This window comes from Lissotriton helveticus, chromosome 3_1 (genome assembly GCF_964261635.1).
Source record: "Lissotriton helveticus chromosome 3_1, aLisHel1.1, whole genome shotgun sequence".
Taxonomy (NCBI): domain Eukaryota; kingdom Metazoa; phylum Chordata; class Amphibia; order Caudata; family Salamandridae; genus Lissotriton; species Lissotriton helveticus.
In genome coordinates, this window is record NC_136061.1 from 651,557,447 (window position 1) to 651,571,296 (window position 13,850).

General features: G+C 45.6%; 1 protein-coding gene across 11 annotated transcripts in view; it reads right to left on the reverse strand.

Moving 5' to 3' along the window:
* The window catches only part of SPOCD1 (SPOC domain containing 1), an 858,027-nt gene that overhangs the window by 594,987 nt on the left and 249,190 nt on the right, over positions 1-13,850 (reverse strand). For all 11 annotated transcript variants that reach the window (XM_078680658.1, XM_078680660.1, XM_078680665.1 and 8 more), the window contains one exon: positions 11,923-12,070. In XM_078680658.1, the coding sequence (XP_078536784.1) occupies positions 11,923-12,070 (148 nt within the window). The remainder of the gene's footprint in view (positions 1-11,922; positions 12,071-13,850) is intronic.

Below are 13,850 nucleotides of genomic sequence, written 5' to 3' on the forward strand. Positions count from 1 at the left end.
GGGTGAAAATTGCAAAAAACACAGTTGATGTACAGAATGTAGAACAATGTCATACATTCACCCCAGTACAAGGATCTGGGCCTAAATCCATCGTTTTTTTGCACTCCACACCACCCTGGGTTAGACACTGGCTATATGCAAATCAGCTCTGACCCTGTGCCTCATGGGAACAGTCCAGTCCGAACTACCAAGCCATGTCTTTCCCAGACCGGAATCAAGCATCCAAGGACCGGTTTCTGGCTATCAGCCTTCATTCAGCCTGGATAGCTTGACTCCAGTGGTGTGGAGAGCCTGGGACTCGCATCTGAGCATACCCAGCCCACTCGGGGTGAAAATTGCAAAAAACACAGTTGATGTACAGAATGTAGAACAATGTCATACATTCACTCCAGTACAAGGATCTGGGCCTAAATCCATCGTTTTTTTGCACTCCACACCACACTGGGTTAGACACTGGCTATATGCAAATCAGCTCTGACCCTGTGCCTCATGGGAACAGTCCAGTCCGAACTACCAAGCCATGTCTTTCCCAGACCGGAATCAAGCATCCAAGGACCGGTTTCTGGCTATCAGCCTTCATTCAGCCTGGATAGCTTGACTCCAGTGGTGTGGAGAGCCTGGGACTCACGTCTGAGCATACCCAGCCCACTCGGGGTGAAAATTGCAAAAAACACAGTTGATGGACAGAATGTAGAACAATGTCATACATTCACCCCAGTACAAGGATCTGGGCCTAAATCCATCGTTTTTTGCACTCCACACCACCCTGGGTTAGACACTGGCTATATGCAAATCAGCTCTGACCCTGTGCCTCATGGGAACAGTCCAGTCCGAACTACCAAGCCATGTCTTTCCCAGACCGGAATCAAGCATCCAAGGACCGGTTTCTGGCTATCAGCCTTCATTCAGCCTGGATAGCTTGACTCCAGTGGTGTGGAGAGCCTGGGACTCACGTCTGAGCATACCCAGCCCACTCGGGGTGAAAATAGCAAAAAACACAGTTGATGGACAGAATGTAGAACAATGTCATACATTCACCCCAGTACAAGGATCTGGGCCTAAATCCATCGTTTTTTGCACTCCACACCACCCTGGGTTAGACACTGGCTATATGCAAATCAGCTCTGACCCTGTGCCTCATGGGAACAGTCCAGTCCGAACTACCAAGCCATGTCTTTCCCAGACCGGAATCAAGCATCCAAGGACCGGTTTCTGGCTATCAGCCTTCATTCAGCCTGGATAGCTTGACTCCAGTGGTGTGGAGAGCCTGGGACTCACGTCTGAGCATACCCAGCCCACTCGGGGTGAAAATAGCAAAAAACACAGTTGATGGACAGAATGTAGAACAATGTCATACATTCACCCCAGTACAAGGATCTGGGCCTAAATCCATCGTTTTTTTGCACTCCACACCACCCTGGGTTAGACACTGGCTATATGCAAATCAGCTCTGACCCTGTGCCTCATGGGAACAGTCCAGTCCGAACTACCAAGCCATGTCTTTCCCAGACCGGAATCAAGCATCCAAGGACCGGTTTCTGGCTATCAGCCTTCATTCAGCCTGGATAGCTTGACTCCAGTGGTGTGGAGAGCCTGGGACTCACGTCTGAGCATACCCAGCCCACTCGGGGTGAAAATAGCAAAAAACACAGTTGATGGACAGAATGTAGAACAATGTCATACATTCACCCCAGTACAAGGATCTGGGCCTAAATCCATCGTTTTTTTGCACTCCACAAAACCCTGGGTTAGACACTGGCTATATGCAAATCAGCTCTGACCCTGTGCCTCATGGGAACAGTCCAGTCCGAACTACCAAGCCATGTCTTTCCCAGACCGGAATCAAGCATCCAAGGACCGGTTTCTGGCTATCAGCCTTCATTCAGCCTGGATAGCTTGACTCCAGTGGTGTGGAGAGCCTGGGACTCACGTCTGAGCATACCCAGCCCACTCGGGGTGAAAATTGCAAAAAACACAGTTGATGGACAGAATGTAGAACAATGTCATACATTCACCCCAGTACAAGGATCTGGGCCTAAATCCATCGTTTTTTTGCACTCCACACCACCCTGGGTTAGACACTGGCTATATGCAAATCAGCTCTGACCCTGTGCCTCATGGGAACAGTCCAGCCCGAACTACCAAGCCATGTCTTTCCCAGACCGGAATCAAGCATCCAAGGACCGGTTTTTGGCTATCAGCCTTCATTCAGCCTGGATAGCTTGACTCCAGTGGTGTGGAGAGCCTGGGACTCACGTCTGAGCATACCCAGCCCACTCGGGGTGAAAATTGCAAAAAACACAGTTGATGGACAGAATGTAGAACAATGTCATACATTCACCCCAGTACAAGGATCTGGGCCTAAATCCATCGGTTTTTTGCACTCCACACCACCCTGGGTTAGACACTGGCTATATGCAAATCAGCTCTGACCCTGTGCCTCATGGTAACAGTCCAGTCCGAACTACCAAGCCATGTCTTTCCCAGACCGGAATCAAGCATCCAAGGACCGGTTTCTGGCTATCAGCCTTCATTCAGCCTGGATAGCTTGACTCCAGTGGTGTGGAGAGCCTGGGACTCACGTCTGAGCATACCCAGCCCACTCGGGGTGAAAATTGCAAAAAACACAGTTGATGGACAGAATGCAGAACAATGTCATACATTCACCCCAGTACAAGGATCTGGGCCTAAATCCATCGTTTTTTTGCACTCCACACCACCCTGGGTTAGACACTGGCTATATGCAAATCAGCTCTGACCCTGTGCCTCATGGGAACAGTCCAGTCCGAACTACCAAGCCATGTCTTTCCCAGACCGGAATCAAGCATCCAAGGACCGGTTTCTGGCTATCAGCCTTCATTCAGCCTGGATAGCTTGACTCCAGTGGTGTGGAGAGCCTGGGACTCACGTCTGAGCATACCCAGCCCACTCGGGGTGAAAATTGCAAAAAACACAGTTGATGGACAGAATGTAGAACAATGTGATACATTCACCCCAGTACAAGGATCTGGGCCTAAATCCATCGTTTTTTTGCACTCCACACCACCCTGGGTTAGACACTGGCTATATGCAAATCAGCTCTGACCCTGTGCCTCATGGGAACAGTCCAGTCCGAACTACCAAGCCATGTCTTTCCCAGACCGGAATCAAGCATCCAAGGACCGGTTTCTGGCTATCAGCCTTCATTCAGCCTGGATAGCTTGACTCCAGTGGTGTGGAGAGCCTGGGACTCACGTCTGAGCATACCCAGCCCACTCGGGGTGAAAATGGCAAAAAACACAGTTGATGGACAGAATGTAGAACAATGTGATACATTCACCCCAGTACAAGGATCTGGGCCTAAATCCATCGTTTTTTTGCACTCCACAAAACCCTGGGTTAGACACTGGCTATATGCAAATCAGCTCTGACCCTGTGCCTCATGGGAACAGTCCAGTCCGAACTACCAAGCCATGTCTTTCCCAGACCGGAATCAAGCATCCAAGGACCGGTTTCTGGCTATCAGCCTTCATTCAGCCTGGATAGCTTGACTCCAGTGGTGTGGAGAGCCTGGGACTCACGTCTGAGCATACCCAGCCCACTCGGGGTGAAAATTGCAAAAAACACAGTTGATGGACAGAATGTAGAACAATGTCATACATTCACCCCAGTACAAGGATCTGGGCCTAAATCCATCGTTTTTTTGCACTCCACACCACCCTGGGTTAGACACTGGCTATATGCAAATCAGCTCTGACCCTGTGCCTCATGGGAACAGTCCAGCCCGAACTACCAAGCCATGTCTTTCCCAGACCGGAATCAAGCATCCAAGGACCGGTTTTTGGCTATCAGCCTTCATTCAGCCTGGATAGCTTGACTCCAGTGGTGTGGAGAGCCTGGGACTCACGTCTGAGCATACCCAGCCCACTCGGGGTGAAAATTGCAAAAAACACAGTTGATGGACAGAATGTAGAACAATGTCATACATTCACCCCAGTACAAGGATCTGGGCCTAAATCCATCGGTTTTTTGCACTCCACACCACCCTGGGTTAGACACTGGCTATATGCAAATCAGCTCTGACCCTGTGCCTCATGGTAACAGTCCAGTCCGAACTACCAAGCCATGTCTTTCCCAGACCGGAATCAAGCATCCAAGGACCGGTTTCTGGCTATCAGCCTTCATTCAGCCTGGATAGCTTGACTCCAGTGGTGTGGAGAGCCTGGGACTCACGTCTGAGCATACCCAGCCCACTCGGGGTGAAAATTGCAAAAAACACAGTTGATGGACAGAATGCAGAACAATGTCATACATTCACCCCAGTACAAGGATCTGGGCCTAAATCCATCGTTTTTTTGCACTCCACACCACCCTGGGTTAGACACTGGCTATATGCAAATCAGCTCTGACCCTGTGCCTCATGGGAACAGTCCAGTCCGAACTACCAAGCCATGTCTTTCCCAGACCGGAATCAAGCATCCAAGGACCGGTTTCTGGCTATCAGCCTTCATTCAGCCTGGATAGCTTGACTCCAGTGGTGTGGAGAGCCTGGGACTCACGTCTGAGCATACCCAGCCCACTCGGGGTGAAAATGGCAAAAAACACAGTTGATGGACAGAATGTAGAACAATGTGATACATTCACCCCAGTACAAGGATCTGGGCCTAAATCCATCGTTTTTTTGCACTCCACACCACCCTGGGTTAGACACTGGCTATATGCAAATCAGCTCTGACCCTGTGCCTCATGGGAACAGTCCAGTCCGAACTACCAAGCCATGTCTTTCCCAGACCGGAATCAAGCACCAGCTTGGAGCTGGACCCCATAAGGTCCTGAAGAAGAGGCTTGGGGTTACCTCGAAACATGTCGACCGCATATTAGGGACTGTTGACACATAATAGTTACATTTATTCCTACTATCTGCCCCCATTTTATCCATACCAACTAGGAGCAAGAATAAAACAGTAGCTCACTAGCTAGGTATTTTTAACATCACTTCCACCACTCCACTTACACTGCACACATTTTCACAAAAAGTGGTCCTGCGTAGTTCGACAAGTTGCAGCATGCCCCAAATAGCAACTGTTTGGGATGGCTCCAATGATGAAGCATGTCACCTAGGGGCAACCCTAGGTGAGTGAGGGGATTCAAGAAAATACATTTTTCTTTTCTAAAAACAAGTGTTTCTGTTCTCAGCGGAACCCCTCTCCCTTGGTTAGGTTCTTGGATCTGTCACCCACAGATTTTTGAAAACTAGGTAGTTGTAAGTAACCAAACTCTATGACTTCAGGAGCTAAATCGCTAGGTTGAGTTCTTTGGGATTTGGATGTCTGATTTCTCCATGGCTGAGTGAGGAGACTGGGTGTGAGAAGTAGCTTTTGATGTGGCACCACTGACAGTGCTAATAGGGTGGTGTACCAAGGTTGACAAGCCCATGTGGGGGCTTCTAAGATCAGAGTGAGGGATGTTTGTTTGAGCTTCTGAACCAGTAATGGAATTAGTGGGAGAGGCAGAAAAGCATAGGCAAAGATCCCTGACCAATTCATCCATAATCCAAGAGCATTGCCTTTGGATAAATGGTGTCGGAACCTGGATGTGAAGTTTAGACATTTTGCATTGGGTACTGTGGCAAACAGATCTATTTGTGGAAACCCCCATTGTTAAAAGTAGGGAACAAGGACTTGGGGATGAAGTTCCACTTGTGAGCTTGCTGCCTGTGTCCCCAGAGCAGGTCGGCAATTTGGTTGTTTAGTTCTTGAAGGTGTTCTTCTAGGAGATACATTTTGTGATGAATTGCCCAATTCCAAATACTTTGTGTAAGGCCTGACAACTGGAGAGTGTGTCCCTCCCTGTTTCTCCAGATAGTACATTGCTGTCATGTTCTCTGTGCTGACTAGGACTGTTTTGCCTACAAGGTGAGTGAAAGCTTCGAGTGCTAGGAATACTGCTAGAAGTTCCTGGTAGTTGATGTGGAGATGTTAGTAATTGCCAGACCACAGCCCTTGTACTGTGTGATGTTGGAGGTGGGCACCCCAACCGGTTAAAGATGCGTCTGCTGTCAGTATAGTCTGTTGAATCGGATTTATGAAGGGCCGCCGCTTTGATAAGTTTTGAGGGTTCCAACCACTGTAGAGAGCGATGGGTGCGGCCGTCTAACAACACTAGATCGGTTAATTGACCCTGTGACTGATTCCACTGACGCGCTAGACATTCTTTCAGAGGACGCATGTGAAACCTTGCTTGAGGTACGATTGCAATGCAAGATACCATCATTCCGAGTAGTTGCATGAAAAGTCTGTCTGGTAATGTTGGATTGGGTCGAAATTGTAGTACTGTGGACTGAATAATGTGAATCCTGGCCACATTGGGAGAGGCTAGAGCTTTGAGTGTTGAGGAAAGCTCCCAGATAAGACTGCACTTGTGCAGGGCACAGGTGAGATTTATGTGCATTGATTGTGAAACCCAACTGATGAAGTAGGTGTACTGTTGCCTGAGTGTGTAGTATACAGTTCTGGTAAGTGCCTGCCTTGATAGGTCAGGTGTCTAGGTAAGGGAAGACATGTATACAATGTCTTCTGAGATGAGCGGCTACTACTGCGATACATCTGGGGAACACTCTGGGGGCCATAGTGATGCCAAATGGAAGTACCTTGAACTGATGTTTGCCTGCCATCACAAATCTGAGGTATTTGCATTGAGCCGGATGAATTGGAATGTGAAAGTATGTGTCTTTTAGATCTAGAGTAGACATAAAGTCACCCTGCTGTAAAAGGGTAAGTACTTGTTAAAGAGACACCATGTGAAAGTGCTCTGACAGTATGTATTTGTTTAACTCTCTGAGCTCTAGAATAAGTCTTAAGGAGCCGTCCATTTTGGGAATCAGAAAGCAAAGAGAATAAACCCCTGACACTTGGTTCTGAAGTAGGACTGGTTCTATAGTCCTCTTGAGTAATAGAAATTGTACTTCTTGTTGAAGCAAGTGATGGTGGTCTGGTGATAATTTGTGATATCAAGGTGGAATGTTTTGAGGATTGTTGGTAAGCTTCAAGAAATAACCATCATGGATAATTCCAAGCACCCATTTGTCGTTTGCCATTGATTCCCAAAGGGGAGAAAGTCTTGAAGTCTTCCTCCGACAGGTGTGGAATAGTCAGAGGAAAGTGTGGGGAGGTCACTGTTTATGTGGGGAAGGGGAATTGCGGGGTGTATCGTTTATACCTCTGCACCTGGGACCATTCCTCCTATAACCTCCTCTGAAAAAATTCCTTGTAAAAGATGATTGGGAATTACCCTTGTTAGAGGAAGTGTTTTGGTCTGTCCCTGTGGACTTGGACCCTCACCCTGTAAAAGGAGCATAGAAAGGAACCTCTATTTGAGGGAGATAGAAGCACTCCCATCGATTTAGCTACATCTGTGTCCTTTTTCATTTTGTCAAGCGCTTGATCAACTGCAGGGCCAAAAAGATGTTTCTTGTCAAAAGGTATGCTGAGAATGGATTGATGGACTTCAGGTTTGAACCCTGAAATCCGTAACCAGGCATGTCTTAAGAGTATGATGCTAGTATTCACTTCTCAAGCTGTAGTGTGGGCTGCATCAAGAGCACATCTAATAGAAGTTTGGGAAATTAGTTTATCTTCTTGAACTAAATCCTGAGCTTTTGCACTATGCCCATCTGGGAGAAACTGTAGTAATTGCTGTATTTCCTCCCAGTGGGCCCTACCGTATCTTGCTAGGAGGCCTTGGTTAGTATCAATACGCCAATAATTAGCTGCTTGCTCAGCTATAGTTTGCCAGAAGCATCAATAAGCTTTGACTCTTTATCTGGGAGAGGAGCATCCCCAGATGCTTGAGAATTAGCTTGCTTTTGAGCATTAGATACTACTAACGAGTCAAGTAGTGACTGACCTTTAATGAAATAGGAACCTGTCTGAGAAGATTTGTATTTTTTATCTACTCTAGGAGTGAGGATTCTAGCACGTACAGGATCTTTAAAAATGTCTTCTGTGTGCCTCAACATACCCTTGAGCATAGACAGTGTCTGACTAGACGTATGTGTTCCTAGAGTGTCAAAGAGAAAGTCTTCCTCTAAGGATTCTTTATAGAGCTCCACCTCATGGTACTGTGCGTTTCTAGCAATGAGCTCTTGATATGACAAATTGTCATCAGGTGGAGATGGCCTCGCAGGGTAAAGATCTGGGTCTGTATCGTGTGGAGGATCAATTGTAAAATCATTCCAAGGATCTACTGGTAACTGTACGTCATCGTCATCAGTATCACCTGCATCAGGGCGAGGTAGAGGAGACTGACTAGGTGTAATGTGTAAAGGATCACGCTGTGGTGGAGAGGGAGGAGATGGGAGTTGGGACTAGTACCCACATTTTTCTTCTTCAATGGAATTTTATAAGGGCTGCCATCAATAGGAAGCTTATGCTTGGATAGCGGTTAGTGTGAATATGCCCTGTGTCAGGATGAATATGTGTTACGGGCATCTCTTTAGTTTTCGGCACCGAAGGTTTCCGCGCAAAGCTGGTATGTCCTTTCGGGACTTAAGATTTCAGTTCTGAGGAATGTTTCTTCAGTTTCTGTGTTGACGGTTTCCACTCCGAACCGACTTTATGCTTAGAACCCAACGGTTTAGGCTCGGAAGTGGGATTTGGCCGACTGGATCCTGAGCCAGAAGGCTTATCAGAGTGTTTCGGTGCCGAGCCGCAAGGCGGCGTGTGAGAAACCTCTTCTTGGTGCCGCCCTTGGCCTGGAGGCAGGGTTGGCGCTGAAGCCTTAGATTTTTTAGGGACGGTGGGTGGGTCTTCCCCACTCACGTCCCTGTGGCACATCGTCACCCTAGAGGACAATCTGCAACTTGATTCGGAGTCAGACACAGCTGAAGCTTGTTCTTTGTCAGCTGAAACGACCTCTTGCTCGGAGTCTTCACCGAAGATATCTGGTGTGTTGCCTAACTGCTGCCGCTGCATCTCTTGACATCGAATCCGATGATCATGGAGAGTTTTCTTCGATCTGAAAGACAGGCACGCGTCGCCGTCTTGTTCTTTGGGCTCTGGAGACAAGCACAAGTTGCACACGTGATGCAAGTCCGTACGTGGATATTTCGTGTGGCACACGGGTCAGAATATGAATGGAGTCCTTTCCATCGATGAAGGAGCAAGACCGACGTGGATGAACATTTTTCGATGATTGAGTTGAACCATGGAGAAAGGGAAACACGTTCATAGACAATACTGCTGAAGAAAGAGTAGATTGCGTACCGAGGGGAACCCGAGGAATGATTCAGAAGCGCAGCGCAGCAATACACGTCCAAACCCGATGGCGGAAAAAAACAATCTAACAATGGAGTCTATGCCCATGCGTGCTATCACCGAAAGGAGGAGTCACCTTACCTTGTGACTGGAAAGAGTTCTTCGAAGAAAAACAACTTGCAAACATCCAAACCCAACACTGGATGGCAGGAGTATGCAAAGTATGTGATCTACAGCTCACATGCCTCGAACATATTGTTTCTTCTTCCTTTAGTTTCCTTCAGTTTTGTGTTGTTGCATTAAAGGTGTAGGGTTTAGACACATGTTTTAGGGTGGATCTCATATAATTTTATACACTGTAGAGAATCTGAGAATATCAAAATAGATGATCTTTTAGCAGTGCTTCATTCTTTCACTGACTGGTGAAATGCTAGCTCATAAGAATCTTGGGTATTATGACATTCACCCATTGACAAGAGTATGGGTAAAAATCCTTCGATACATCAGCCCTTGTTTCTAACAAGTCTATATTGATAGTAGGTCACCTGACAAACACCCTGAGATTTAAACATTCAATGCAAGGTGTAGTGACAGGTACCATGAAAAGAGTGATGTCACTATGCACATGGGATAGTGGTGAAACATGACACAAGATGTTTGCATACCAACAGGTTTCATAGCTGCAAGGTGTCCCATTGTTATGTGCGATACTTTGATCTAATCCTGGCTTTTTACCAAAGTGCACTTTACTTCTGGAGTTATTGAGCCCCATAGTCACAAAGTTAACAGCAACATTTCAAGTCCAAGAATCCAATGCGATGTCTGTTAAAAGTTCAGGACTGACTAAAAATTAGATGTCTGTCATGGGGTCACTTAGCAGCTATGAGTGTCCACACAACAGCCGAACCAGAAAAGCAGTGGTAAGCATGCTCAAAGCATCAAGTTTCAGGCCCCTCAGCATGCAGGGTTATAAATTAATGTGGTGTAATTCACAATTTGAATGGTTTCTGAAAGCACTATACTGCTGACAGTGTTGACCACCCCTACAATGTCAATCAATCATGGCATTTATCATGGCAATGTTAAAATATTTAGTAAGAAGTAGGTGAATGACCGTCAACTGTGTCCAGGAATGTATATATATATATATCTTAAAACATTTGAATATAGCACTTTTTAATCCAGTAACAGTCCTGTAAATCAGGCAGACTCCTGACAGAGTAAGTGATACTAATATGTGAGAGGGGGTAATGAGGTGTGGGCACAATACACATACTTTCTATTCTTAAAATAGTCTAACATACATCCACTGGAGACACTGCTAATGTTAGGGGACACAATATACCCTGCATTACTTCTCATGTAAATTAAATATGTGCTTTATAATAATCACTGCAAAAAACAACATGTTGTATCAACACTGGAAAAACAGTTCTTGTCTATTTTGTGGCCTACGCAGCTGAGTAAACACTAATGAGCACTGATTTCAAAAGGTCTGGAAAACACTGGGGAAAAACACTGATATCACACAAAAACCATTGAAAACAGGACAGTCTAGACAGTAGATTGCCATTACATGCTGCAGAATTCCAGACAGGCCGTGATGTAAAGTGGTCATTGGTTTTAAGGGTCCTTTGTCCAAGTTATCCGAAAGTGAATCCTACGCCATCGTCTTCATTCATTGTTATTCAAAATGGCCAAAAGTTTGGATGATCAGCAATATCATGACAGAAGTAGTGATACAAATCTTGGAGGCTGTATTTGTCATAAATGGATTTTAGAGTTTCTGGTGTCTGATAAACGGATGTAATTGAATTCTGAAAGAAAATGCTCGAATTATTGAAGGGCTGTGGTATCACATACACTTGCAGGTAGCGTTATACCATTTTAAAGTGGACGGGCAAGTGGAACATTTTAACAGTTTGCGAAAGAATCCATCCAGGAGGCACTTACATCAGGTACTATCCTGAAAAAAGCATTACAGGCCATGCTGTCATCCTACAGGATTATCTCCCAAGTAAGTAACTGGAAAAATGCCTTTTGAACTGTTGTGGGGGATGATGCCAATCACGAAATTGGTACCATAGTGGCTGGTTAAGAGACACAATGAGAAGTTCATGGCTCACGAGAATAAAAAAATGAGGGAGAGAGTAGAAGAGTGCCAGAGCAAAGTGCAGAAAAGGATGTCGAGTGATAATTATTCACAACCTCCGGCTATACAAGTAAAGCAGTATGATAGATTCACAAGACCTGGGTTTGTAGAGAAGGGAATACCTCACTGGTCTGATACCCAAAGGGTAAAGGAGGTATGAATTGATTCAGGTGGCACTTGCAAGCTTGAATGTGCAACATGATAAGGTAGTATACAATGTGAGTGGGAAGATGTAAGGTGGACATGCAGATAATGACGGATGCTGGTGGAAAGAATAGCCGTTCCCGGCATGCTCCCAAAATTGTGTATATCATGCATTTCTTAAATAAAGTATAAGAATTTCATCATGGTTTATGTAAACTTCTGAATTTGAACATAACAACAAGGTTTTAAAGTCTCCTTACTGTGTACGTGTTACTATCTGTACAGGTCACCCTTTGCACAGTGTCCTTTCACTTCATTTCTACCACTTAATTTTAGGTTATTTTCAAAACCAATTGCTGTTGATACAAAAAGGTCAGTGTCATATTATTGTACCTTTTCAATAGGATGTCACATAGCGCCTTGAGGCAGGTCTCTCTGACCTGTTCCATGGTCTGAAAGGCAATCTCAGATGTGCTGCAGTTTGCGTTCATGTGTGAAGATGCTTTCTTTTTCATTTTTCTCTTCTCGCTTTTCCCAGAACCTTGCAAAATAATAATGTTAAACATAAAAAATAACACCAGCAGTAGAATGACAATAATAACCAGGACAATGATGATGATAATAATCATAGTAATAATAATATAATTAATTAACAGCAACAGATGGATTGCAATAGTCATGTAAGAAGAGTTAATTCCTTTAATAGTTACTCCAGCTCAAGCACATTTTAAATACATACACAAACATGAACCAATGTCAGACCAGGCTACTACTACTCTACTTCCTGCGTGCTGTTTGATACCTCTGACTGGGATTTACACAAGATGGAGGACAGGGTAGTGTTCCCAGACAGTGGAAGTGTATTGATCACATTCTTGATGCCAGAAGGAAGGGATCTAGATACTAGACGGGAAGAATGGAGAAAGGGCTTCTTTAGATATCTAATGGGGCCTTTTGGTTAGCAAGGGGCTACTGATTTATCTTCCTGAATACTGCCATTTGGTGGATAGTAGGGGTGAGGTGTTAGATTCAAGTCCCCTATGGCCAAGTAAGAGAGTTCTCCACAGAGTACTCAGAGGACTGTTGTGCAACCAGGTCTAGATATCTTACTGTAGGAGCTGTATAGCTATCCTGAAGTACCTATAAGCCTGTCCACTAAGAGAAGAAGGCTGAATGCCAACCTTACAGGAGAGCCCTTCCAGGAAAGAGCGAGGTGCAGCACGTATTTCAATGGAACACCTAGAAAAAAAATTCTGGAGAGCAGTCTGCTAGATCTGAGCATCAGAGAGGCCTCAGACTACCCATAATAGTTCCTGGAAGGAATTGTGACTTAGCACCAGCAACTGCAAATGCCTAATCGAGACTGATTGTGTATTGTGATCCGACTGTGCATGACCGTACCTACCCAAGTTGTATTTGGCCTGTCTGTGCATGGCCACAACTGCTGAAGCTAAAAATCGTCCGTAGCAGCATCGGTCCAAGTTAACGTTAACTTGCGAGTGGCTGAAACTAACCAAGCTGTGATAAGACCGCACTGGGATGCGATTGCCGAAGTGTCGTCAGCTAGTGCAGAGCTACGACTGTCAAGCTGTGATCAGCAGATGCAGAGACTGCAACTGCCACAGGTGTATGTGCTCATTTGAAACTTGCTCAAGGACCTGCCAGCTCTGGCGTGGGCACAAGGTCGATGACACTTAATATTTTATTTATTTATTTTTATTTAAGAAGTTTTGTATAGCGCTAGCCTGACCGGAAGGTATTGGAGCACTTCACATCGGTTACATAGCAGAGGAAAAGATAGCAGCACAAAATACAGTAAGGCAAGACAGTTCAGCAATAAAAATCACAATGACAATGCGGTGGAGGGTCCATATCAAGATCTTGATTAACATCGAATCCAGGAAGGGAAGTGTGAATCTCAAGGCTCCAGCTGCTCCTATCTGTTCGTTAGGGATCGATCAAGGAAAAGGATTTTGAGCTGACTTTTGAATTTAGAGAAGGATGGAATAGTTCTGAAGTGAGGGGGAATAGAGTTCCAAATTTTAGGCGCGTTGCCGGCGAAGGACCGTGGCGGCGGTTTTCTGTTTTCATGATTTTTGCGGGATGAGAAGTAAGGTGTTGGAGCTTCTGAGAGTCCTGTTCTGGCCAGCTTTTTTGAGTTTGGCCGCCAGATATTCGGATTTGCCTGTGTGAAGGGCTGTGTGGGTGAGGCAGGCTGTTCTGAAGTTCGCCCGCAGTTCTATAGGAAGCCACTTGAGTTCTTTGAGAGCAGGAATGTTATGATCAAATTTCTTTACTTCAGTGACCATTCTGGCAGCCGC